Below are 24,159 nucleotides of genomic sequence, written 5' to 3' on the forward strand. Positions count from 1 at the left end.
CGATTCCAACGGGATACAAATTTAACATTCAAGAAAGACATCATTTCAAACATCAAAGTTATAAGCTAGACTAAGTCATTAATGTTATTGTTTAGCCTACTGTATAAACAGGCTAAATATTGACGATTATTATATATTTTATAATTTTGGCACAACATAATGCAATTTTCTGTCATGTAATTTGGTAATATACTATTTTATAGTACGAACTGAGCAGGTCTATAGTCTACACAAAAAAGGAATGAATAAAACATATGAATGAGATGGTAGGCCTCGTGTAAAATATCACATAATATATTTTCCGTTAACCTGACGCAATGAAAAGTACTGCTGCAATTTGTGAGAATGTATTATTCTGTTTGACAATAAATATGTAGTATATGGTATATGGTGTTTGAAAATTTATGTGAAAATGTATAACAATAAACCTATACCTAAACATTTAGGTGTGTAGGCTACTGTGTAGGCTACTGCAGGGCAAGCTTACCATAAAACATTCAATAGGGCCAATAGAAATACATTTTGCGTAGCCTGAAGATTGATTTTCACATGTATATTTGCTCAGAAAAAATACAATGTTCTTTATTGATTAATAAACTCACCTAAGAGAAGTAAACTCTGATCATTAGATCACTATAATTACACAATAATGTATTTGTGTGATATTTACAAACACATGTAGTATATTACACGTTATTATGTTACTAGGAATATTTAATAAGGATCAGGGATGACCTCTAGTGACAAGTTCTTCCAACAAGCAATATTAAACGTTAATACCGTAACATGTAATTAGTATACCACTTTGACCATAGCTATTTCCCATGGGTCGTCAACTGAATCTCTACTTTTCCTCGGCATTTCCAAACAACCAAAGTGAGACGGGAGAAAATAAAAACAATATAATACTAATAATGATATATGCCATTTATTAGACGCTTTTATCCAAAGTGACAAAGACATACATGCATACATTTTACGTACGGTGATTGTTGTTTTTGGCCATATTTAGTGAATCTGTCCTCTCTCTTGACTGAATCTGTGTCCTTCTTCGTAATAGGACAATTACTTTGATATTCTTCTTACTGTATACTGAAACAAAATAGACTGCAGTACATATGCTACCCAAATTGTTTGATTGACTTCAAAGTAAATTGTTGGGCAATATGATAGCAGTTGTGAAATATAAAAAAATGTATTGTCAATATCTTTCACGTTTGGTATTTGGTATTTTATTAGGATCCATTTCGTTCTTCAATTAAGGGTACAATCATAACCTCATACATATCTGTGAAGGTTTACAATTATTTGTCATAATTATTAAAGGTCCTCTGCATGATTAAAGGTCCTCTGCATGCCAGGTGTTGACTTAAAGATGAACCTGCAGTGAAAATCCAATGCAGCGGTGTAATGGCACGAATTATGTTCAAAAGCCAACATTTCTGGCAGTGCATGCTTTGTGTGTGTGTCTGCGCGAATGTGTGTACCTGTGCTTTTCCCTGTCCAGTTTAGGGTCTGTCACGCTAAGGCTGTGTTCAGACAGACAGACCAATTCTGATATTTTTCAACGCCATACACGCTGTCTGCCATCTGTCTGCCATCTGCCATCTGAATGGTACAGTTGAAACTGGGATATATCCGTGAAGAGCACACTTCTCCACCGTGCCTGTGGCCATCGAAGGTGAGCATTTGCCCATTGAAGTTGGTTACGATGCCGAACTGGAGTCAGGTCAAGACCCTGGTGTGGACGAGCATGCAGATGAGCTTCCCTGAGACCGTTTGTGCAGAAATTCTTTGGTTGTGCAAACCCACAGTTTGATCAGCTGTCTGGGTGGCTGGTCTCAGACAATCCCTTAGGTGACAAAGACAGATGTGGAGGTCCTGGTCTGGCATGGTTACACATCTCTGCAGTTGTGGGGCTGGTTGGACGTCCTGCCAAATTCTGTAAAACAATGTTGGAAGCGGCTTATGGTATAGAAATTAACATTCAATTATCTGGCAACAGCTCCTGCAGTCAGCATGCCAATTGCATCTCTGACATTGTGTTGTGTGACAAAACTGTACATTTTAGAGTGGCCTTTTATTTTCCACAGCACAAGTTGTACCTGTGTAGTGCTATTTTATCAGCTTCTTGATATGCCACAACTGTCTGGAGGATGGATTATCTTGGCATAGGAGAAATGCTCACTAACAGGGATATAAACACATTTTTGCAAAAAAAATTGAGAGAAACCAGCGTTTCGCGGGTAGGGACATTTTCTGGAATCTTTTATTTCAGCTCATGAAACATGAGACCAACACTTTACATGTTGTGTTTATATTTTTGTTTGGTATACAGTACCATTCAAAAGTTTGGACACCTACTCATTCAAGAGTATATCTTTATTTGTACTATTTTCTACATTGTAGATTAATAGTGAAGTCATCAAAACTATGAAATAACACATATGGAAGCATGTAGTAACTAACAAAAAGGGTTAAATCAAAATACACTACCGTTCAAAACACCAGTCTCAACGTCAACGTCAACTTGTCCTATTGCTCAGTTTTATATCGGAGCCTCCCAATCCTCTTTCCATTCTGGTTAAAGCCAGTTTGCGCTGTTCTGTGAAGGGAGTAGTACACAGCGTTGTACGAGATCTTCAGTTTCTTGGCAATTTCTTGCATGGAAAGGCCTTCATGTTTCAGAACAAGAATAGATTGATGAGTTTCAGAATAAAGATCTGTGTTTCTGGTCCTTTTGAGCCTGTAATCGAACCCACAAATAGTGATGCTCCAGATACTCAACTAGTCTAAAGAAGGCCAGTTTTATTGCTTCCTTAATCAGAACAACAGTTTTTTAGCTGTGCTAGCATAATTGCAAAGGGTTTTCAAATGATCAATTAGTCTTTTAAAATAATAAATTAGCTAACACAACGTGCCATTGGAACACAGGAGTGATGGTTGCTGATAATGGGCCTCTGTACACCTATGTAGATATTCCATAAATAATCTGCTGTTTCCAGCTACAATAGTAATTTACAACATGAACAATGTCGACACTGTATTACTGATCAATTTGATGTTATTTTATTGGGCAAAAATGTGTTTTTCTTTCAAAAACAAGGACATTTCGAAGTGACCCCAAACGTTTGAACGGTAGTGTATATTTTATATTTGAGATTCTTCAAGCTAGCCACCCTTTGCCTTGATGACAGCTTTGCACACTCTTGGCATTCTCTCAACCAGCTTCATGAGATAATCACCTGGAATGCATTTTAATTAACAGGTGTGCCTTGTTAAAAGTACATTTGTGGAATTTCTTTCCTTCTTAATTTGAGCCAATTAGCTGTGTTGTGACGGCTGATTGGCTCTTTGCTCAAATAAGCAAAGAGAAATGACAGTGCATCATTACTTTAAGACATGAAGGCTCAGCAGCAACAGCTCAGCAGTGAAGTGGTAGGCCACTCAAGCACACAGCACACAGTGCTGAAGCGCGTAAAAATCGCCTGTGCTCGGTTGCAACACCCACTACCGAATTCCAAACTGCTTCTGGAAGCATCATCAGAATATCAGAACAGTCTGTTCAATACGTGCATCAATGACGTCGTCCCCACAGTGACTGTACGTACATATCCTAACCAGAAGCCATGGATTACAGGAAACATCCGCACTGAGCTAAAGGGTAGAGCTGCCGCTTTCAAGGAGCAGGACACTCATCTGGACGCTTATAAGAAATCCCGCTATGCCCTCTGATGATCCATCAAACAGGCAAAGCATCAATACAGGACTAAGATTCAATTCTACTGCACTGGCTCTGACGCTAGTCAGATGTGGCAGGGCTTGCAAACTATTACAGATTACAAAGAGAAGCCCAGCCGGGAGCTGGGCCTACCAGACGAGCTAAATTACTTCTATGAGGCAAGCAACACTGAGGCATGCAGCTGTTCCGGACGACTGTGTGATCACGATCTCCATAGCCGATGTGAGTAAGACCTTTAGACAGGTCAACATTCACAAGGCCGTGGGGCCAGAAGGATTACCAAGACGTGAACTCAGAGCATGCACTGACAAACTGGCAAGTGTCTTCACTGATGTTTTTAACCTCTCCCTGACAGAGCCTGTAATACCTACATGTTTCAAGCAGACCGCCATAATCCATGTGCCCAAGATCGCCAAGGTAAGCTGCCTATATGACTACCGATCCATAGCACTCATGTCTGTAGCCTTGAAGTGCTTTGAAAGGCTGGTCATGGCTCACATCAACAGCATCATCCCAGAAACCCTAGACCCACTCCAATTTGCATACCAACCAAACAGATCCACAGATGTCGGAATCTCTATTGCATTCCACACACCTGAACAAAAGGAACACCTACATGAGAATTCTGTTCATTGACTACAGCTCAGTATTCAACACCATAGTGCCTTCAAAGATCATCACTAAGCTAAGGTCCCTGGGACTAAACACCTCTCTCTGCAACTGGATCCTGGACTTCCCGACGAGACGCACCCTATTAGCTCTCTGAGATACATTGGAAAAGAAATGGTCAAGATGTCACGCAGGGGAGACAATGAGAGGAAACTTCTTCAAAGCAAATCTTTCTGGATCCACAGGCTCAACACACTGTCTCCTCTTGGCCTTAATGAGGAGTTTGACTTGAAACCGTTTTTATCATTTCAATATGTCTAAATAGTTTTTAAAAAATCCTAATTGAATATTGTATGTATGTTACTGTAAACATTAATCACATTCCCTGTGTATGATCATATATTTTGATACATTTAATCTTAATATTGTGAAACTATGTTATAAATGTAATTTGTTGACCTCCAGTTTCAGGAAGTGATGTCATTTAAGAACTGCCCCTATATATAGGACCTTCCACCCCCACCTGGGATTTGGATGCCTGATGAAGACCTACGGGTTGAAACATTGTTAATAAATATCACCTGGGAGCATGAGCAGCAGTGTGCAGCGTTTTCCAAGGGTAGGTTGAGGATCTGCCACACAGATCCTCAACACGGGGACCCCTAAGGGGTACGTGCTTAGTCCCCCCCTGTACTCCCTGTTCACCCAGGACTGCGTGGCCAAGCACGACTCCAATACTGACATTAAGTTTGCCGACGACACAACGGTGGTAGACCTGATCACCGACAATGGTGACACAGCCTATAGGGAGGACGTCAGAGACATGGCAGTGTGGTGCCAGGATAACAACCTCTCAATGTGATCAAGACAAAGGAGATGATCGTGGACTAAAAGAAAAGGAGGGCCGAACATGCCCCCATTCACATAGATGAGGCTGTAGTGGAGTGGGTCGAGAGCTTCAAGTTCCTTGGTGTCCACATCATCAACAAACTATCATAGTCCAAGCACACCAATACAGATGTGTAGAGGGCATGACAACGCTTTTTCCCCATCAGGAGAGTGAAAATACTTGGCATGGGTCATCAGATCCTCAAAACCTTTCTATAGCTGCACCATCGAGAGCATCCTAACTGGTTACATCACCGCCTGGTGTGACAACTGCTTGGCATCCGACCGCAATGCAGTACAGAGTGTAGTGTGTACGGCCCAGTACATCACTGGGGACAAGCTTCCTGCCCTCCAGGACCTGTGGAAATAATGCCCCGCCTGTAGAAATATGGATTTAAAAATAATTTAAATCAATGAATGTGGAAGACCATATACTAATATGCCAGGCAGTGTCAGAGGAAGGCCCTAAAAATTGTGAAAGAGTCCAGCCACCCAAGAGACAGACTGTTCTCTCTGCTACCACATGGGAAGCAGTACCGGAGTGCCAAGTCTAGGTCCAAAGGGCCCCTTACCAGCTTCTACCTATAACCCATAAGCGCTGAACAGTTAATAAAATGCCTACCCAGGATATTTGCATTGACCCCCCTTTTTTACGCTGCTGCTGCTACTTGCTGTTTATTATCTATGCATAGTCACTTTACCCCTACCTACATGTACATATGACCTCAACTAGCCAGTATCCCTGCACATTGACTCAGTACCGGTACACTCTGTATATACAGTGGGGCAAAAAAGTATTTAGTCAGCCACCTATTGTGCAAGTTCTCCCACTTAAAAAGATGATAGGTCTGTAATTTTCATCATAGGTACACTTCAACTATGACAGACAAAATGAGAAAAAAAATCCAGAAAATCACATTGTAGGATTTTTAATGAATTTATTTGCAAATAATGGTGGAAAATAAGTATTTGGTCACCTACAAACAAGCAAGATTTCTGGCTCTCACAGACCTGTAACTTCTTCTTTAAGAGGCTCCTCTGTCCTCCACTCGTTACCTGTATTAATGGCACCTGTTTGAACTTGTTATCAGTATAAAAGAGACCTGTCCACAACCTCAAACAGTCACACTCCAAACTCCACTATGGCCAAGACCAAAGAGCTGTCAAAGGACACCAGAAACAAAATTGTAGACCTGCACCAGGCTGGGAAGACTGAATCTGCAATAGGTAAGCAGCTTGGTTTGAAGAAATCAACTGTGGGAGCAATTATTGGGAAATGGAAGACATACAAGACCACTGATAATCTCCCTCGATCTGGGGCTCCACGCAAGATCTCACCCCGTGGGGTCAAAATGATCACAAGAACAATGAGCAAAAATCCCAGAACCACACGGGGGGACCTAGTGAATGACCTGCAGAGAGCTGGGACCAAAGTAACAAAGCCTACCATCAGTAACACTACGCCGCCAGGGACTCAAATCCTGCAGTGCCAGACGTGTCCCCCTGCTTAAGCCTGTACATGTCCAGGCCCGTCTGAAGTTTGCTAGAGAGCATTTGGATGATCCAGAAGAAGATTGGGAGAATGTCATATGGTCAGATGAAACCAAAATATAACTTTTTGGTAAAAACTCAACTCGTCATGTTTGGAGGACAAAGAATGCTGAGTTGTTATCCAAAGAACACCATACCTACTGTGAAGCATGGGGGTGGAAACATCATGCTTTGGGGCTGTTTTTCTGCAAAGGGACCAGGACGACTGATCCGTGTAAAGCAAAGAATGAATGGGGACATGTATCGTGAGGTTTTGAGTGAAAACCTCCTTCCATCATCAAGGGCATTGAAGATGAAACGTGGCTGGGTCTTTCAGCATGACAATGATCCCAAACACACCGCCCGGGCAACGAAGGAGTGGCTTCGTTATAAGCATTTCAAGGTCCTGGAGTGGCCTAGCCAGTCTCCAGATCTCAACCCCATAGAAAATCTTTGGAGGGAGTTGAAAGTCTGTGTTGCCCAGCAACAGCCCCAAAACATCACTGCTCTAGAGGAGATCTGCATGGAGGAATGGGCCAAAATACCAGCAACAGTGTGTGAAAACCTTGTGAAGACTTACAGAAAACGTTTGACCTGTCATTGCCAACAAAGGGTATATAACAAAGTATTGAGAAACTTTTGTTATTGACCAAATACTTATTTTCCACCATAATTTGCAAATAAATTCATTAAAAATCCTACAATGTGATTTTCTGGATTTTTAAAAATAATTTGGTCTGTCATAGTTGAAGTGTACCTATAATGAAAATTACAGGCCTCTCTCATCTTTTTAAGTGGGAGAACTTGCACAATTGGTGGCTGACTAAATACTTTTTTGCCCCCCTGTATATATTCTGAGATCATGTGACAGATCATGTGACACTTAGATTGTGCACAGGTTGACTTTATTTAACTAATTATGTGACTTCTGTAGGTAATTGGTTGCAGCAGATCTTATCCACTGTCTCCAGGTCATCTACAAGTCTCTGCTAGGTAATGCCCCGCCTTGTCTCAGTTCACTGGTCACCATAGCAGCACCCATCCACAGCATGCGCTCCAGCAGGTATATTTCACTGGTCACCCCCAAAGCCAATTCCTACTTTGGCCGCCTTTCCTTCCAATTCTCTGCTGCCAATGACTGGAACGAACTGAAAAAAATAGCTGAGGCTGGAGACTCTTATCTCCTTTACTAACTTCAAGCACCAGCTGTCAGAGTAGCTCACAGATCATTGCACCTGTACATAGCCCACCTGGAAATAGCCCATCCAACTACCTCATCCCCATACTGTATTTATTTAGCTCCTTTGCAACCCAGTATCTCTACTTGCACATTCATCTTATGCTCCAGTGTTTAATTGCTATATTGTAATTACCTCGCCACTATGGCCTATTTTATTGCCTTTACCTCCCTTATCTTACCTCATTTGCACACACTGTATATATACTTTTTTTCTACTTTATTATTGACTGTATGTTTGTTTACTCCATGTGTAACTTTTGTGTTGTTGTATGTGTCGAACTGCTTTGCTTTATCTTGGCCAGGTCGCAGTTGTAAATGAGAACTTGTTTTCAACTAGCCTACCTGGTTAAATAAAGGTTAAATAAATCAAATAAATACAACATTTAGGGGCTTCATAGATATGCACGCACAACTTTTCCATTTTTTTATTTATTTTTATTTTTAAAAACAAGTTATTATTTTCGTTTCACTTCACCAATTTGGACAATTTTGTGTATGTCCTTTACATGAGATCCAAATAAAAATCAATTTAAATTACAGGTTGTAATTCAACAAAATAGGAAAAAGTGCCAAGGGGGATGGCACTACACCTGTTGTTTATGAAGCATGTGAGAAAGCATGTGAGAAATAACATTTGATTTGATATTTCTGTTATTGGGGAAAGAGACACACCTGTTAACTGGGCAGGCCAGCACTTAATCCAGAGGAATTTGCACCTGCATCGGTTTGAGCCAGGTGGCCATAGGCACTGCGTGCATAAGGTCAAGAGAAGTCAATAAAAATACTCTAATCTGTTTTTTTCTTTTCAAAACACTCCATTTAACTGAGTGAACAGTGTAGTTTCTCTTATTGGCGCAAGCGGAGAGCATTGGCCATATCCCAGTGAGTGCGCATATTCACTCTTCATCATTGTTGGGTCAGTTCCACTTGAAAGTTTGTTTTTGGACAATAATTTACACCTCCAGGTTAGATGAACATCATATTGTATTTCTCATAGGCCTATTAAATGGATCTGACGATGTGGTTTTTGATCTGTTTGTCACACTTAAAAAAAAAAAAAAAACGGTTCTTAAGGACCTTTTTGGTTCTTTGGATGAGATTAAAGAATGCTTTACTAAAAAAAAATCTATATATTGTCAACATAACAATATATAGATTGTTGTTGTATTTGTGATGGGTCACCAATCCAACAACACATGGCCTCATGAACTCTTCAAACCCCTCCAGTCAGGCTTCCTGCACAGAAGCTGCCCTGGGAGAGTTTGTGAACGACCTCCTCTGTGCTGCTGATCCTAGGTACATCCTCATTCTCCTGGACCCGTCTGCAGCACTTGAAGCTGTCTGTGATCAGATTTTAACTGACTGCATGGACAGGCTTCTTGGAGTTTCCGGAACACCCCTTGCCTGGTTCCACTCATATATAATAGACAACGGTTTGTCTCCCGTGGCAACTCAAGGGACATTGGGCTAGTTACTTTGACATTGGGCTAGTTATTGTCAATGTGAAGCAGCAACAGCATAATTTTCAACTTATGTTTCAGGAATATGAATGGGACTTTCAACGTTAATTTCCAATAGTGTTCTAGCACTTACCTAGGTTAAAACTGCTGAATTAGTCCAAAAACTTGATGTGATTGATTTATTTGGATGATTTACCAGAAATCATGAAAATGGAGTTGACTTGCCAATAACAAGGCAAGTCAATTGTGAGAATCCTATAGGATTCTATTGGAAAAAACACTCATTGTAATAGGATTTTTTTTACTTGGGTGCCAGGGCTCGGGGTTGGAACATCCATTGCAGTGTGTAATGCAACCTAGTTTTATTTACACCATCTCAGCAGCTATCTTAGAAATATAACTTTGCTCTGTGCTTCTCTGAGCATGCACTTCGTAGCCTATAGGCTGTGGATAAATTAAATGTTTTCTTTTGTAAAGACCATTAATGCATGATGAATAGGCTAGGCTAAGCTATGTAGAGCGTTTTCGAAGGTGTAGCTAGGCTACAGGTTGATGCACATTACGTACATCATGTGGGGGAAGAACTTTATTATTTAAGGAATGGTAAATACTTAAATGGCGAGCCTACATTTATTTCTAGGAAAGAGCGCCTCTCCACCTTTGACCTGGATTACCATAGCAACAGGGACGCGTCACTGATGTGACTGATCAGATCCTGCTAGGACTTGTCCATTGTAAAGCAGTGTCATTATTAAAAATATATTTTTTCAACCTCCTTTATTAGCTAACCTTGATGATAAAGCAAATATAAAAGCTGTAACATCAAATGTACAAGTATTTCCCGATAAAGTGTTTGTAAATAACAGGCTTACAAAATATAAATGGAACATGCCTGGCAACAGTAGTATCTGGTGAAATGGCGTCTGGTTACCTAGTGCTCGGTTTATTTTAGCTATTTGATTAGCAAGCTATATTCAATAACCTTTGACTGTGAATAGAAGTTCATTTTCAATAGAATAAATAACGTCATTGTTATATATTTCAAAATGTCTGACTCAGAAGAGGACAGTCAAGATAAGCAACTTAAAATTGTAGTCATCGGGGACGGCGCATCAGGGAAGGTGAGGGATTTTCAAGCTAAATGAGCTAGCAAGCTAACAGACAGACTTGTTATTTTGAGTAGTGTTAATTTAGCTGGCTAGCTAGAAACATAACTATGTGGCTAATTGGGTAAATTACTGTGCAGTAGGTAACTTTAGCTCAGAAGTATCTTACAGAATTTTCATACATAGCAGCGTGTGCTATGCCAACGTTTTGGCTATGCTTGTTAGCTGTTTAGCTAGCTAGTTAACGATACCTAGTTAGCTCTTCAGCCAGGTAGAAGGGAAAACATCACCTAGGTTTGTCAGACAGGCAATGGTTCTGTTGTCGCATAACTATAGCCAATGATGCAATTTTGGGGGGGTAATGTTAGTTACCGTCTTAATTTTGCACAACGGGCAGAGTAATGTTAATAGCTAGCTCTGGGGTCGAAACGTTAGCTAGTTTACGACATGGAATCCAATCCCAGTTACTGTCAATGATGAGAGCTACCAAGCTACTTTCCTCTGAATTGTCTATTTAATAGGAACAGTGTCAACATACGGGACAATTAAGCCTGTGGTGCGCAACATGTTGCCTGGCCACAGATGGTGACAAGGGCCACGTTTGTAGAACGTCATCATTCTTGAAGGAGACGGAAGAAGTCGCAGCCTAATCTGCCACATTTAGGGCTGATGAGTTCAGTAGGCTAATGTATTGCTCTGATAGAATCTATAGGCTATGTGTTCAAAAAAGGTTTGAGCAGCTGAGTGCATCAACATGCCTAAACTAGGTTGGTTCATAAATGGGTGAAAGTAGGAATATATTTATTCCTGGTACGGGACTGCCGATATACCACATTTTTGATGGGCATAATCATAGAATTACAAATAGACTCCTATTAATTCAATATGATCTCTGTGGGCCTAGTCGTAAAGATTTGTCTTAACTTTTTAAAATGTATTACCTTTTATTGTGGCATAAACACAACCAGTCATCACGTTTTTATTTAAGTCAATCACTTCAAAGGGCATGTTCATCCACTCGCAACATACAGTATTTCCAGCCTCTAATGGAAAGAGACACTACACCAAAAAAGTGTATTGACATTTGCCAATTGTCATTAGGCAAGAATTTATGCATCCACTGCTGTCCTCACGTGTCTCGATGTTGGCCACTCATCTTTGCTTTGGCAAAATGTTGAATCACATCACATTTTGGCGCGTAGGCTATACCACCCGTTTTCAAATCCATTCACTCATTTTCTATGCCTCTTGACATGCGGTAATGATAAGTGGTAAATAGCCTACAGTTTTCTGGACATTTGTTTTTCATTATTGTGATAGGCTCATGTTTTACCGGTACGCCGTACCCTATCTATTTATTTTGAAGGACCACCTTACTGTCATCCCTGAATACATCTCAAAATATATGCTCCAATCTTCAATTCAGAATTGTTCAGAGGGAGATTGCCAAGGTGATCACCAGATCCATAAACTGCTTCGAAGCATATTGGATATAAATCTGTCATGAATCCTGTTAATCGTACCTGACCCTTAATCCAGGTTACATGTGCTGTTGGAGAGGTTTTCTGGAGAGCTTTGGACCGTAGTACTCTGGTTGTCTAATGTTACTTTGTTAGCCACTGATTACAGGTAGGCCACACAGGTATGTGTGTGTGTGTGTGTGGAATACACAATAATTAAGATGCTGTATTGCCTAGTACAAGGTGGCCTAACAGACTATCCTACATATAATGTTTAAAGCCTCTTTTCACAATCAATGTTGTAGGTCTAAGTTACAGGGAAATAATATGGGCCTCGGCCATTTACTCACACAGGCATAACATTCAATGTATATAAAATTGTGCCTAGAATGTAAAGCTTGATTGTTGAGTAAGCAAAAAAAGTGTAGCCTATATCTTAAAGCAAACCTTTCCTTGCTATATTCAGGAGTGAATGTTCTCATTTGACTCCCTGCTGCACAAGCGGTGCTTTAACATGACGGCTGGGATCTTGCAGTAATGACCGTTTCCTTCATACGAACCAGCAGGGGACAAGTCTGTCTGCCGAAATGGGATTGATCTCGTTCCAGATTGCACACACCTAAGACTCAAATGGCATTTATGGATTTCTTAGGCTTTACACTGAAAGCTTATCATTATTTTCTTCTATTACATTTGGAATTGAACCAACTGTGGTAGAAGTTTAGTTGGAAGAGGCATGGAGAGTTGTGCAGTGATAAAATGTTCAGGCGGCATCTGAATCGTTGTTGGGCGACTTGCTTGCTGTCAACAATGAGGCCAGTAATAAAACCAGTTACCATTATGGACACATTTTCTTTAAAACAAAAACTAGAAACTCAAACCTTACCTAAAACTTTTAACATTCTATGCATAGGCTTTAGACCCAGCCTAGACTGTTTTAAACTGTACATATTTGATGAGTCTTTCATTCATTCATTCTCTTCTTGGTAGATATAGGCCTACATTTTCGAGACCTAGGCTCTATAGCCTACTTTGCAGAATAGCCTGAATGCAAATGCTCAGATTTATTTGAAGATACATTTTCATTTATTGGCAAATGGTTCATGAGACTGCTTGGTCTGCACGGTCATGATGCAGGTAACACAAATGTACCAACATTTGTCTTTGTCACAGCACAGACTGTTTGCAGCAAAGAGGTTGTCGTGACATTGCGGCAGCTGCAATGTTTCTTCTTCTCCGAATCCTGAAATGATTTGAGTGTGAATATGCTGCATTGATTTTAAGTGCATTTTGGCTTCACTCGCCTGTATTGAAAGACGTTCCTCCCCCAAAATAGACAAAATAAATAGAGCAATACATGTAGTTCTGCTGCTGTATGCGTTGTGTCTGCAGACTATTCTCCCACTGCACACGATAACACCTTATGTAGTTTAGTCACCCAACCAAAGTATTTTGTTAATTTTAAAATCCGGCAGACGTCAACTTGGTTGTAAAACTGACTGTAAAACCCAGTCAGTTGATTATTGACAAGTTTTTCTAACACTTGATAAACAGGGCAAAGTAGAAATAGGCCTATAACAGTTAGGGTCAGCTTGATCTCCCCCTTTTCATAAAGGACAAACGGTGGCTGCCTTCAAATCAATGGGAACCCCAGAAAGGAGAGACAGGGGCAGCAGCCTTAAAGGGTTAAAGAAGAAAGGGTCTAAACCATCTGACCCAGATGTTTTTTTGGGGGTCAAGTTTAAGGAGCTCCTTTAGCACCTTGGACTCAGTAACTGCCTGCAGGGAGAAACTTTGTTGCTGGGCAGGGAAAAAGAGGGACAAGCATCGGGGATAGTCGCATTTGAAGGGCTGGGAGATGAGGAAATGTTGGATGGGCAAGGAGGCATGGCTGAGTTGAACAGGAATCCTGACTTAAATGAGTTGGTGATTAAAGAGCTCAGCCATGTGCTTCTTGTCAGTAACAACCACATAATCAACATGAAGGGACATGGGCAGCTGTTAGGAGGGGGTTTATTCTCTAGGTCTTTAACCGTTTTCCTTAACTTCTTGTGGTTAGATTCACAGAGAGAACTGCTCCTTAAAGTAACTAACTTTGGCCTTCCGGATAGCCTGAGTGCACTTACTTCTCATTTACCTGAGCGAGAGCCGGTCAGCCCGAGTGCACTTACTTCTCATTTACCTGAGCGAGAGCCGGTCAGCCCGAGTGCACTTACTTCTCATTTACCTGAGCGAGAGCCGGTCAGCCCGAGTGCACTTACTTCTCATTTACCTGAGCGAGAGCCGGTCAGCCCGAGTATGCATGTGCCGAGCCTTTCACCAAATGCAATTTTTGTGGTGGAGTAACTCTGCAAGATCACGGTAGAACCAGGTGCTGAACCTGTTTTTTAATTATAATTTTCTTTATGGTGGTGTGTTTGTTATCAATACCCCTGAAAATATCAAAAAAGAAGGTCCAAGTGTCTTCGACAGAGGGGATCAAGCTGATCCTATACCATATTAGAGGCCAGTTTATGAAGGAAGGCTTGCTTATTAAAGTTTTTTTTTAGCAAGCATCTATGACCAATCAGGACAGGTCGTTTTACTGAGCAGCCATTCATAACACAGGCTGTAAAACCGTGATCACAGTAAACACCAGACTGATACCTATCAGGATTATTTGAGAGGAAAACATTGATGAGAGTAGCCTTTTCTGGGTGTTTGGAGTCATACCTTGTGGGATTGGTATTAATCTGAGATATATTTAGGGAGTTCCATTGCTTTAGGACTAGGTCAGGTGATTTAAGCTTGTCCCAGTTTAGGTCACCTAGCAGGACCAATTCAGACTTAGTGTAAGGGGCCAGGAGAGCGCTTAGGGTAGGTAGGGCACAGGCCGGTGCTGATGGAGGACGATAGCACCCAGCAACAGTCAACAAAGAGCTATTTGAAAGTGTAATGCTTAAAACCAGCAAATCACCAAGTCTGTCCCTAAACAATTTGGAGACAACCGAGCACTGAAGGTGTTCCTTGGTAAAGATTGCCACTCCCCCACATTTGGAAGATCTGTCTTGCTGAAAAAAATTAACCAGAAAGGTTAACATCAGTATTCAAAACTCTCTTCCTTAATTAGCCATGTCTCAGTAATGACAAACACATCTGGATTGGAGCTGTGAACCCACCCATTCAATTGATCCATTTTAGGTAATAAGTTTCCAGTGTTAATGTGCAGTTAACCATTGAGCTTGAAACACTCAACAAGTTGACTTTCTCAGACCTTTTCTTCAATTCAAGATTTTAGAGTCACAGGCTTAAGTTGAATGAATATATAAGGACACCGCAACCTGTTGAAATAGCCAAGGGCATCTAATGAAAATCTGTCTTTCTGGTTAAGTCTCCAACAGCTTTCCACATCTGGATTGTACAATATTTGTCCATTTATTTAAAAAAAATCAAATTAAAATTGGTTGTTTATATCATCAGCTAGACAACCATTATCAGGTCAAGCATTTCGCTACACCAGCATTAACATCTACTAACCATGTGTATGTGACCAATAAAATTTGATTTGAACAGATTTAAGTCACCTGTAACTCGGCCACTCTAACATTCACTGCCTTCTTGGCAAGCAACTCCAGTGTAGATTTGACCTTGTGTTTTTAGGTTGTTGTCCTGCTGAAAGGTACATTTGTCTCTGAGTCTGTTGGAAATCAGACTGAACCAGGTTTTCCTCTAGGATTTTGCCTGTGCTTAGCTCTTTCTTTTTTTAAATCTAGAAACTCCCCAGTCCTTAACAATTTACAAGCATACCCATAACATAATGCAGCCACCACTCTGCCTGAAAATATGGCGCATGATAATCTGTTCTATTGGATTTGCCCCAAGATAACACTTTGCCACACTTTCCTTTTCACTATTACTTTAGTGCATTGTTGCAAACAGGATGCATGTTTTGGATTTGAAAAGGAAACCTGTATATAATTTTTTGAAATCTATCAATTAGGTTAGTATTGCGCAGTAACTACATTGTTGTTGATCCATCCTCAGTTTTCTCCTATCACACCCTGAGCGGTTTCCTTCCTCTCCGGCAACTGAGGACGCCTGTATCTTTGTAGTGACTGGGGGTGTTGAGTCACCATCCAAAGTGTAATGAATAACTTCACCATGCTCAAAGTGATATTCAATGTCTGCTTATTTCTACCCAACAACCAATAGGTGCCCTTCTTTGCGAGGCATTGGAAAACCTCCCTGGTCTTTGTAGTTGATCTGTATTTGAAATTCACTGCTCGACCGAGGGGACCATACAGATACGTTTTGTCACATGCACAAGTACAGTGAAATGCCTTTCTTGCTCCAAACCCAACGATACAGTAATCAAATCAATGCAATACTAAAAATAACATAAGGTACGACAAACAAGGCAAGAAATACAAATAAGAACACGAGAATGTAGATAAGCATACTATATACAGGCTCAGTCTGTTCCAAATACCATATTTACAATGTGCAGGGATACTGGAGTGATGGCGGTAGATACTGTAGGTATAGGAGTAAGGTGACAGGGATACTCGAGTGATGGAGGTAGATACTGTAGGTATAAGAGTAAGGTGATGGAGGTAGATACTGTAGGTATAGGACTAAGGTGACAGGGATACTGGAGTGATGGAGGTAGATACTGTAGGTATAAGAGTAAGGTGACGGGGATACTCGAGTGATGGAGGTAGATACTGTAGGTATAAGAGTAAGGTGATGGAGGTAGATACTGTAGGTATAGGAGTAAGGTGACAGGGATACTGGAGTGATGGAGGTAGATACTGTAGGTATAAGAGTAAGGTGACGGGGATACTCGAGTGATGGAGGTAGATACTGTAGGTATAGGAGTAAGGTGACTAGGCATCAGAATATATGCTAAACAGAGTAGCAGCAGCATATGTGATTATCTGTGTGTTTGTGTGTGAGAAAATGATTACGTTTGTGGAATGTTGGGAGTGTTAGTGTGCGTGAGTATGTAGAGTCCTGTGTGTGCATAGACGGTGCACAAATAAAAGGGTCAACATTGTTAGCTATTTAGCAGTCTTATTGTTTTGGAATAGAAGCTGTTCAGGAGCCTGTTGGTGTCAGACTTGAGATTGAATATGTTTGTAAACACTCCAGCCAGCTGGTCTGCGCATGCTCTGAGGATGCGGCTAGGGATACTGTCTGGGCCGGCAGCCTAGCAATGGTTAACACACTTAATTAAATGTCTTACTTACGTCGGCCATGGAGAACGAGAGCCCACAGTCCTTGGTAGTGGGCCGCGTCAGTGGCACTGTGTTATCCTCAAAGCGGGCAAAAAAGGTGTTTAGCTTGTCTGGAAGCAAGGCGTCGGTGTCCCAGACGTGGCTGGTTTTCCCTTTGTAGTCCGTGATTATCTGTAGACCCTGCCACAAACGGCTCGTGTCTGAGCCATTGAATTGCAACTCCACTTTGTCTGATTGTTTGAATGCTTTACGGAGGGAATAACTACACTGTTTGTATTCGACCATATTCCCAGTCACCTTGCCATGGTTAAATGCAGTGGTTCATGCTTTCAATTTTGCACAAATGCTGCCACTGTCCACGGTTTATGGTTTGGGTAGATTTTAATAGTCACAGTGGGAACAACGTCCCCTATACACTTCCTGATGAACTCTGTCACCGTGTCCGTATATCCGTAAATGTTTCTACCTATAGGAAGGGAGGAGCAGAATGGAGTCGTGATCTCAATCATTCAAAGGTATTTATCAAGTCCTTTTTTACATCAGCAGATTCAGCTATACAGAAACCCAGCCTAAAACCCCAAACGGCAAGTAATGCAGATGTAGAAGCATGGTGGCTAGGAAAAACTCCTTAGAAAAGGCTGGAACCTAGAAAGAAACCTAGAGAGGAACCAGGCTCTGAGGGGTGGTCAGTCCTCTTCTGGCTGTTCCGGGTGAAGTACATAGCTACTTAAGGCCAGATTGTTCTTCAAGATGTTCAAATGTTCATAGACGACCAGCAGGGACAAATAATAATCACAGTGGTTGTAGAGGGTGCAACAGGTCAGTACCTCAGGAGTAAATGTCAGTTGCCTTTTTATAGCCGAGCATTGAATTCGAGACAGCAGGTGCGGTAGAGAGCAACAGCAGGTCCGGGACAAGATGGCACATCCGGTGAACAGGTCAGGGTTCCCTAGCCGCAGGCAGAACATTTGAAACTGGAGCAGCAGCAAGACCAGGTGAACTGGGGACAGCCAGGAGTCATCAGGCCAGGTCTTTGGAGCAGCTTCTGGGATGAGTTCAATTGCCCTGGGGTGTACGAACAAAGGATCCAGTTCGGGAAAGTGGTATTTCTGGTCGTAATGCTGGTGATTTACCACCGCTCTGATATCGGCTGTATGTAATAACACAAAGTGTTCTGGGCTAATAATGGAAGAAATAACACAGAAAAAAAACAAAATACTGCAAAGTTGCTTAGAAGCTAGAAGCATAGCTGCCATGTCTGTCGGCGCCATGTGAACGAGGGCAGTACTGTTGCCAATTAAGATTCTCTCTATGTTGCAGCTGTATAACTTTTTGAGGATTTGAGGGCCCATGCCAAACCTTTTCAAACTCTTGGGGGGGGAAGAGGTGTTGTCTCCGCTGTCTTCACCCACCTTGCACGTGCAGACCACTTTTTATGTCCTTAGTGATTTAGACATTGAGGAACTTGAAGCTCTCGACCCGTTCCACTGCAGCACGCCCCCCGCAGGGTGGGGAATTAACACCAGCCACCAGCCAAATGCTGGTAGATTTTAGTATTGGCTGGTAGAATTGACTGGTGGTCGTACAAAACATTTGGGAGCAGTTTGTGAGTGTGTCAGCCAGCACTGGAAGAAAGAATCTCAATGTTAGTGGTGAAAAGCGGGGTGGGGTACAGCATAGGAGAACAAATGTATCTGCTATACATTTTTAGAGGCAGGTCAAATTTGGGTGGCCAAAAAGTATATTTCCCGCCCTGCCCTCCTGTTTCCTGTCGTCCAGGTGAATTCATAATTGTAAGTGTGGGGTTCAGAGATGAGGTAGTCATTAAAAAGTCATGTTAAACACTGTTATTGCACACAGAGTGAGTCCATGCGACCTTATTATGTGCCTTGTTAATCACATTTTTACTCCAACATATTTAGGCTTGCTATAACAAAGGGTTTGAACACTTCAGATTTTCATTTGTAATGAATGTTTTAACAGTTTGAAGAACGTAATTCCCCTTTGACATTGTGGGGTATTGTGTGGTATAAATGTAACATTTTATGTTCAGGCTGTAACACACCTTTCTGAAGGCGCTCTATGTAGATAGCAGGTTTAATTGTAGTCCCCTGTAGCTTCCCTTTTGGTGTGTTCCGTATGACGTTTCTTCTTTTATATTTGACCTATTGCTGGCATAACTTGAAATATCTCTGAAAATAAATGGTGGTAGATTGTCACATAAGTGAATGCTCTGTGAATGTAAAGAAACAATTCATAAAATAATGTCATTTTTTAGTGATATTCAAGTAGTAAATACAATGGAAGTGCTCCTGTTTCAATATTCCTCCGTGTTTATGTAAGCACATTGCTCTAAAGATGGCTAATCCATCAAAATGAATAAAACATGGCATGTCAAGTCTGTTTTATGTGAATCACATTGTTTTCAGACAAGCCTAACTTAAGTGACATGGAGTTCTGGATTTCTTGTGGCGATTAGAGGCTGTAGTCCAGATGCATGCCGTGTCTACCCAAACATCTGTTTTATCTGTTAGTTGGGCGTTGACAGTTTAAGACAGCAGAGGTAATTGCTTTAACTCATCTCATACTAATTACAATGGCTCGGATGAACGTCATCCCAAACAGTTTCCTTTTAAAAAATAATTTATTGAGAAAAGTCATAGGCCCACGTCATTTGCAGTTAAGGAACAGGCCTAGTTGTCATACAGAACACCACTCCAACACTCAAGCTTGTTCATAAGGCTTGAAATTCAATGAATTTAGTCGTTCGCTTAGCATGAGTTCTCTCTGTTTCAGACGTCCCTCGCCACCAGGTTTGCACAGGAGGCCTTTGGGAAACAATACAAACAAACCATTGGCCTTGATTTCTTTCTGAAGAGAATAACTCTGCCAGGTAAGACCCCTTCATCCTTTAGGATTGCCGGCCTGCTCTGTACCACACCACAGATACAGGCATACATTTGCACATGCATGTACACACGCGCGCAAACTGAACTTTACCTGTTATAGGCACACTGATCAAATAAAAGTTTTTGTTGTGTGTGCCGTGCGCAGTGAAATGCTTACTTACAGGCTCTAACCAATAGTGCAAAAAAGGTATTAGGTGAACAATAGGTAACTAAAGAAATAAAACGACAGTAAACGGACAGTGAAAAATAACAGTAGCGAGGCTATAGAAGTAGCGAGGCTACATACAGACACCGGTTAGTCAGGCTGATTTGAGGTAGTATGTACATGTAGGTATGGTTAAAGTGACTATGCATACAGTGGGGCAAAAAATTATTTAGTCAAGTTGTGCAAGTTCTCCCACTTAAAAAGATGAGAGAGGCCTGTAATTTTCATCATAGGTACACTTCAACTATGACAGACAAAATGAGAAAAAAAATCCAGAAAATCACATTGTAGGATTTTTTAAATGAATTTATTTGCAAATTATGGTGGAAAATAAGTATTTGGTCAATAACAAAAGTTTCTCAAAACTTTGTTATATACCCTTTGTTGGCAATGACAGAGGTCAAATGTTTTCTGTAAGTCTTCACAAGGTTTTCACACACTGTTGCTGGTATTTTGGCACATTCCTCCACCCTACTTGTAGACCAGTCGAACGCCAATCCCGCCTCATCTCTTTCATGTTGGCAGAACAGTCTGTGCCTCTGTCATACAGTACGCTTTTAGTTTTCATAGGCTACCTAGTTAAAATTCTTGCTAGATGATCCAGAAGAAGATTGGGAGAATGTCATATGGTCAGATGAAACCAAAATATAACTCGTTGTGTTTGGAGGACAAAGAATGCTGAGTTGCATCCAAAGAACACCATACCTACTGTGAAGCATGGGGGTGCTAGAGCATTGTATCTGGGTGCTAGAGCCGTCACTATATACCCTGGTTTGATTCCTGGCTGTATCACATTCGGCCGTGATTGGGAGTCCCATAGGGTAGCGCACAATTGGACCAGCGTCGTCCGGGTTTGGCCGGGGTAGGCCGTCATTGTAATAAAATGTGTTCTTAATTGACTTGCCTAGTTAAATAAAATATAATATGCTGCAGTGTCAGACTTTAAAAAAGGAACACCTATGTGAGAATGCTGTTCATTGACTACAGCTCAGCGTTCAACACCATAGTGCCCACTAAGCTCATCACTAAGCTAAGGACCCTGGGACTAAACACCTCCCTCTGCAAATGGATCCTGGACCTGCTGGGCTTCCCCCAGGTGGTGAGGGTAGGCAACAACACAACACATCTGCCTCGCTGATCCTCATCACTGGGGTCACTCAGGGGTGCATGCTTAGTCCCCTCTTGTACTCCCTGTTCATCCACGACTGTGTGGCCAGGCATGACTCCAACACCATCATTAAGTTTGCTGACGACGCAAAACTGGTAAGCCTGATCTCCGACAACGAGGAGGTCAGAGATCTGGCAGTGTGGTGCCAGAACAACAACCTCTCCCTCAACGTGAGCAAGACAAAGGAGCTGATTGTGGACTATTTGAAAAGGAGAGCCGAACAGGCCCCCATTAACATCGGCGGGGCTGTAGTGGAGCGGGTCGAGAGTTTCATGTTCCTTGGTGTCCACATTATCAACGGACTATAACGGTCCAAACACACCTAGACAGTTGTGAAGAGGGAACAACATCATTTCCCCCTCAGGAGAATGAAAAGATTTGGCATTGGTCCCCAGATCCTCAAGAAGTTCTACAGCTGCATCGTCGAGAGCATCCTGACCGGTTGCATCACCACATGGTATGGCAACTGCTCGACATCTGACCGTAAGGTGCTACAGAGGGTGGTGTGTATGGGCCCAGTTTACCACTGGGGCCAAGCTTCCTGACATCCTGAACCTATATACTCGGCAGTGTCAGAGGAAGGACCTAAAAAAGTCACCCAAGTCATAGATTGTTCTCTCTGCTAGCGCACAGCAAGCGGTTCCGGAGCGCCAAGTCTAGGACCAAAAGGATCCTTAACAGCTTCTACCCCCAAGCCATTAGACTGCTGAACAATTAATCAGATGGCCACCCGGACTATTTACACTGATCTTTGTTATGCACCACATAAAACATTCATGTTCTTATTTGTTTAATTTCAAACCCACGGAAATAAAGCCTGTGGTCTGTATCCTCCTGGATGTATAAAATAAAAATTTGACTAATGCTCTATTTAGACTAAAGCCCTCCGATTTCACTTCCTACCATATGAAATTGGGAGTTTCACCATTTTGAATTGCATATTTAAAGCAGTGCCAATGTATGCATGAGACTGCAAAAGTCTGCAAAGTAGCTCCATTCTTTTAATGACTAATAAAATAACATTTAAGCAAGGGTGGATTAAGTACTAAAATAAATATGATTACTTGAAGTATTACATTCAGTCCTATATTCCGTTTCAGTTGGTAATGGTAGGAGAAAGAACCAATGTTTTAGTAGAGATGATGAGGCACACCTTCGTGAAACTTGGGAAGTGCAAGGCCCTCAATGAGAAATCCCACAAACAATGCCAATCTTGTGATTTCAGTAAAACTAGTTGAACCATTATGACACGGCAAGATGGGGTTTATTCCGTAATCCATCTGCGTTAATATCGTAGGTGTAATAATAGTAAACGTTGGTTCTACACCAGAGTTGTTAACTGGAACATTTTCTGGGGGATTGGGTGTTGATGACCTGATGAAGAGAAGGGCTGGGTCTGCCGTTTGGGTGGTCCTTCTGAGCTTCGTTAGGAGCCCCGCCTTCGACTGGGTGTATTGTGTGGGTTTCTGGGGCTTTCTGGGTCTCTCCAAGATGGGGTAGGGGGGAGTATAGCTGGCGCTGGCCCCTCTCACCATGAAGGCTCGGCTTGTCAACTTAATGTACATTTTACAATGCCGGGTATGATGATGTGAGGCCGATTGGCACACACAATAGCCTCTGTGCTTTTTATAACAATACCTCTTCCAGATGTATCGTCTGCTAAATTGGTGGGGGGGTGATTGACCTGTGATGGAAATTAACTTAATAATTTTAGCTAGTTTTGTCAATTCGAATCTTAGTGAAGATCATGCTAATTCTCAATGTTCGCTTTTGAAGCAAAATCTAAAATTGGCATTCATACTTATCAAAATGGTCATGTTTATTGGGTTCCGCTGTGCTAATAGCTAGCAAAGAATTCTAAGAACACAAATGGCCATTAACTCACCACATAAGCAGGAATACTTTGGGTCTGTCGAGTCTTTGAAACACACACAAAGTTTATGTCTGAGTGCAGAGGATGGGTGGAGATAGCTAGCATACTGTAACACCAAGGGCAGTTATTCATTGCACCCTTCAATGTAGCTTTACATAGTCTAGATGTAGTCACTGTGAACACTTGTGCTTCCTTTCTCTGTGAAACGGGGACTTGTGTGGTGGGAATCTGCTCGTCCAGCCGTGTCCATATACTGTGTGCTCGGCTCGTCAGCGCTCTAAGTGAAGGAAGGGCCCTTATCACAACTCCTCACTGTCACCTCCTTCTATTCTCAACCACCACTTTCATTTTCCAGAGGAAGAAAATAGTCTAGATGTAGTTACTGTGAACACTTGTGCTTCCTTTCTCTGTGAAACGGGGACTTGTGTGGTGGGACTCTGCTCGTCCAGCCATGTCCATTCCGTGTCCATACTGTGTGCTCGGCTCGTCCAGCCGTGTCCATACTGTGTGCTCGGCTCGTCCAGCCGTGTCCATACTGTGTGCTCGGCTCGTCCAGCCGTTTCCATACTGTGTGCTCGGCTCGCCATCAGCGCTCTAGGTGAAGGAAGGGCCCTTATCACAACTCCTCACTGTCTGGTCCTGCCCTCCTTCTATTCTCAACCACCACTTTCATTTTCCAGAGGAAGAAAATATTGATTTGGTTTTGTACCCTGTCTCTCGCTCTTTCCCACTCCCTACCTCCCTCCTAAATAA

The 24,159-nt window shown here is 41.8% G+C and overlaps 1 protein-coding gene across 2 annotated transcripts in view; it reads left to right on the top strand.

Annotated features, from left to right (window-relative positions):
- Window positions 1-10,353: 10,353 nt before the first annotated feature.
- Window positions 10,354-24,159, top strand: part of LOC112258357 (ras-related protein Rab-28) — a 35,342-nt gene continuing 21,536 nt past the window's right edge. The window contains exons 1-2 of one of the 2 annotated variants that reach the window (XM_024432681.2): window positions 10,354-10,590; window positions 20,048-20,144. In XM_024432681.2, the coding sequence (XP_024288449.1) occupies window positions 10,516-10,590; window positions 20,048-20,144 (172 nt within the window). In that variant the 5' untranslated portion in view covers window positions 10,354-10,515. The remainder of the gene's footprint in view (window positions 10,591-20,047; window positions 20,145-24,159) is intronic. The other variant, XM_024432679.2, reaches the window with a different exon arrangement.

The sequence above is a fragment of the Oncorhynchus tshawytscha genome, linkage group LG09 (assembly GCF_018296145.1).
Source record: "Oncorhynchus tshawytscha isolate Ot180627B linkage group LG09, Otsh_v2.0, whole genome shotgun sequence".
Lineage (NCBI taxonomy): Eukaryota > Metazoa > Chordata > Actinopteri > Salmoniformes > Salmonidae > Oncorhynchus > Oncorhynchus tshawytscha.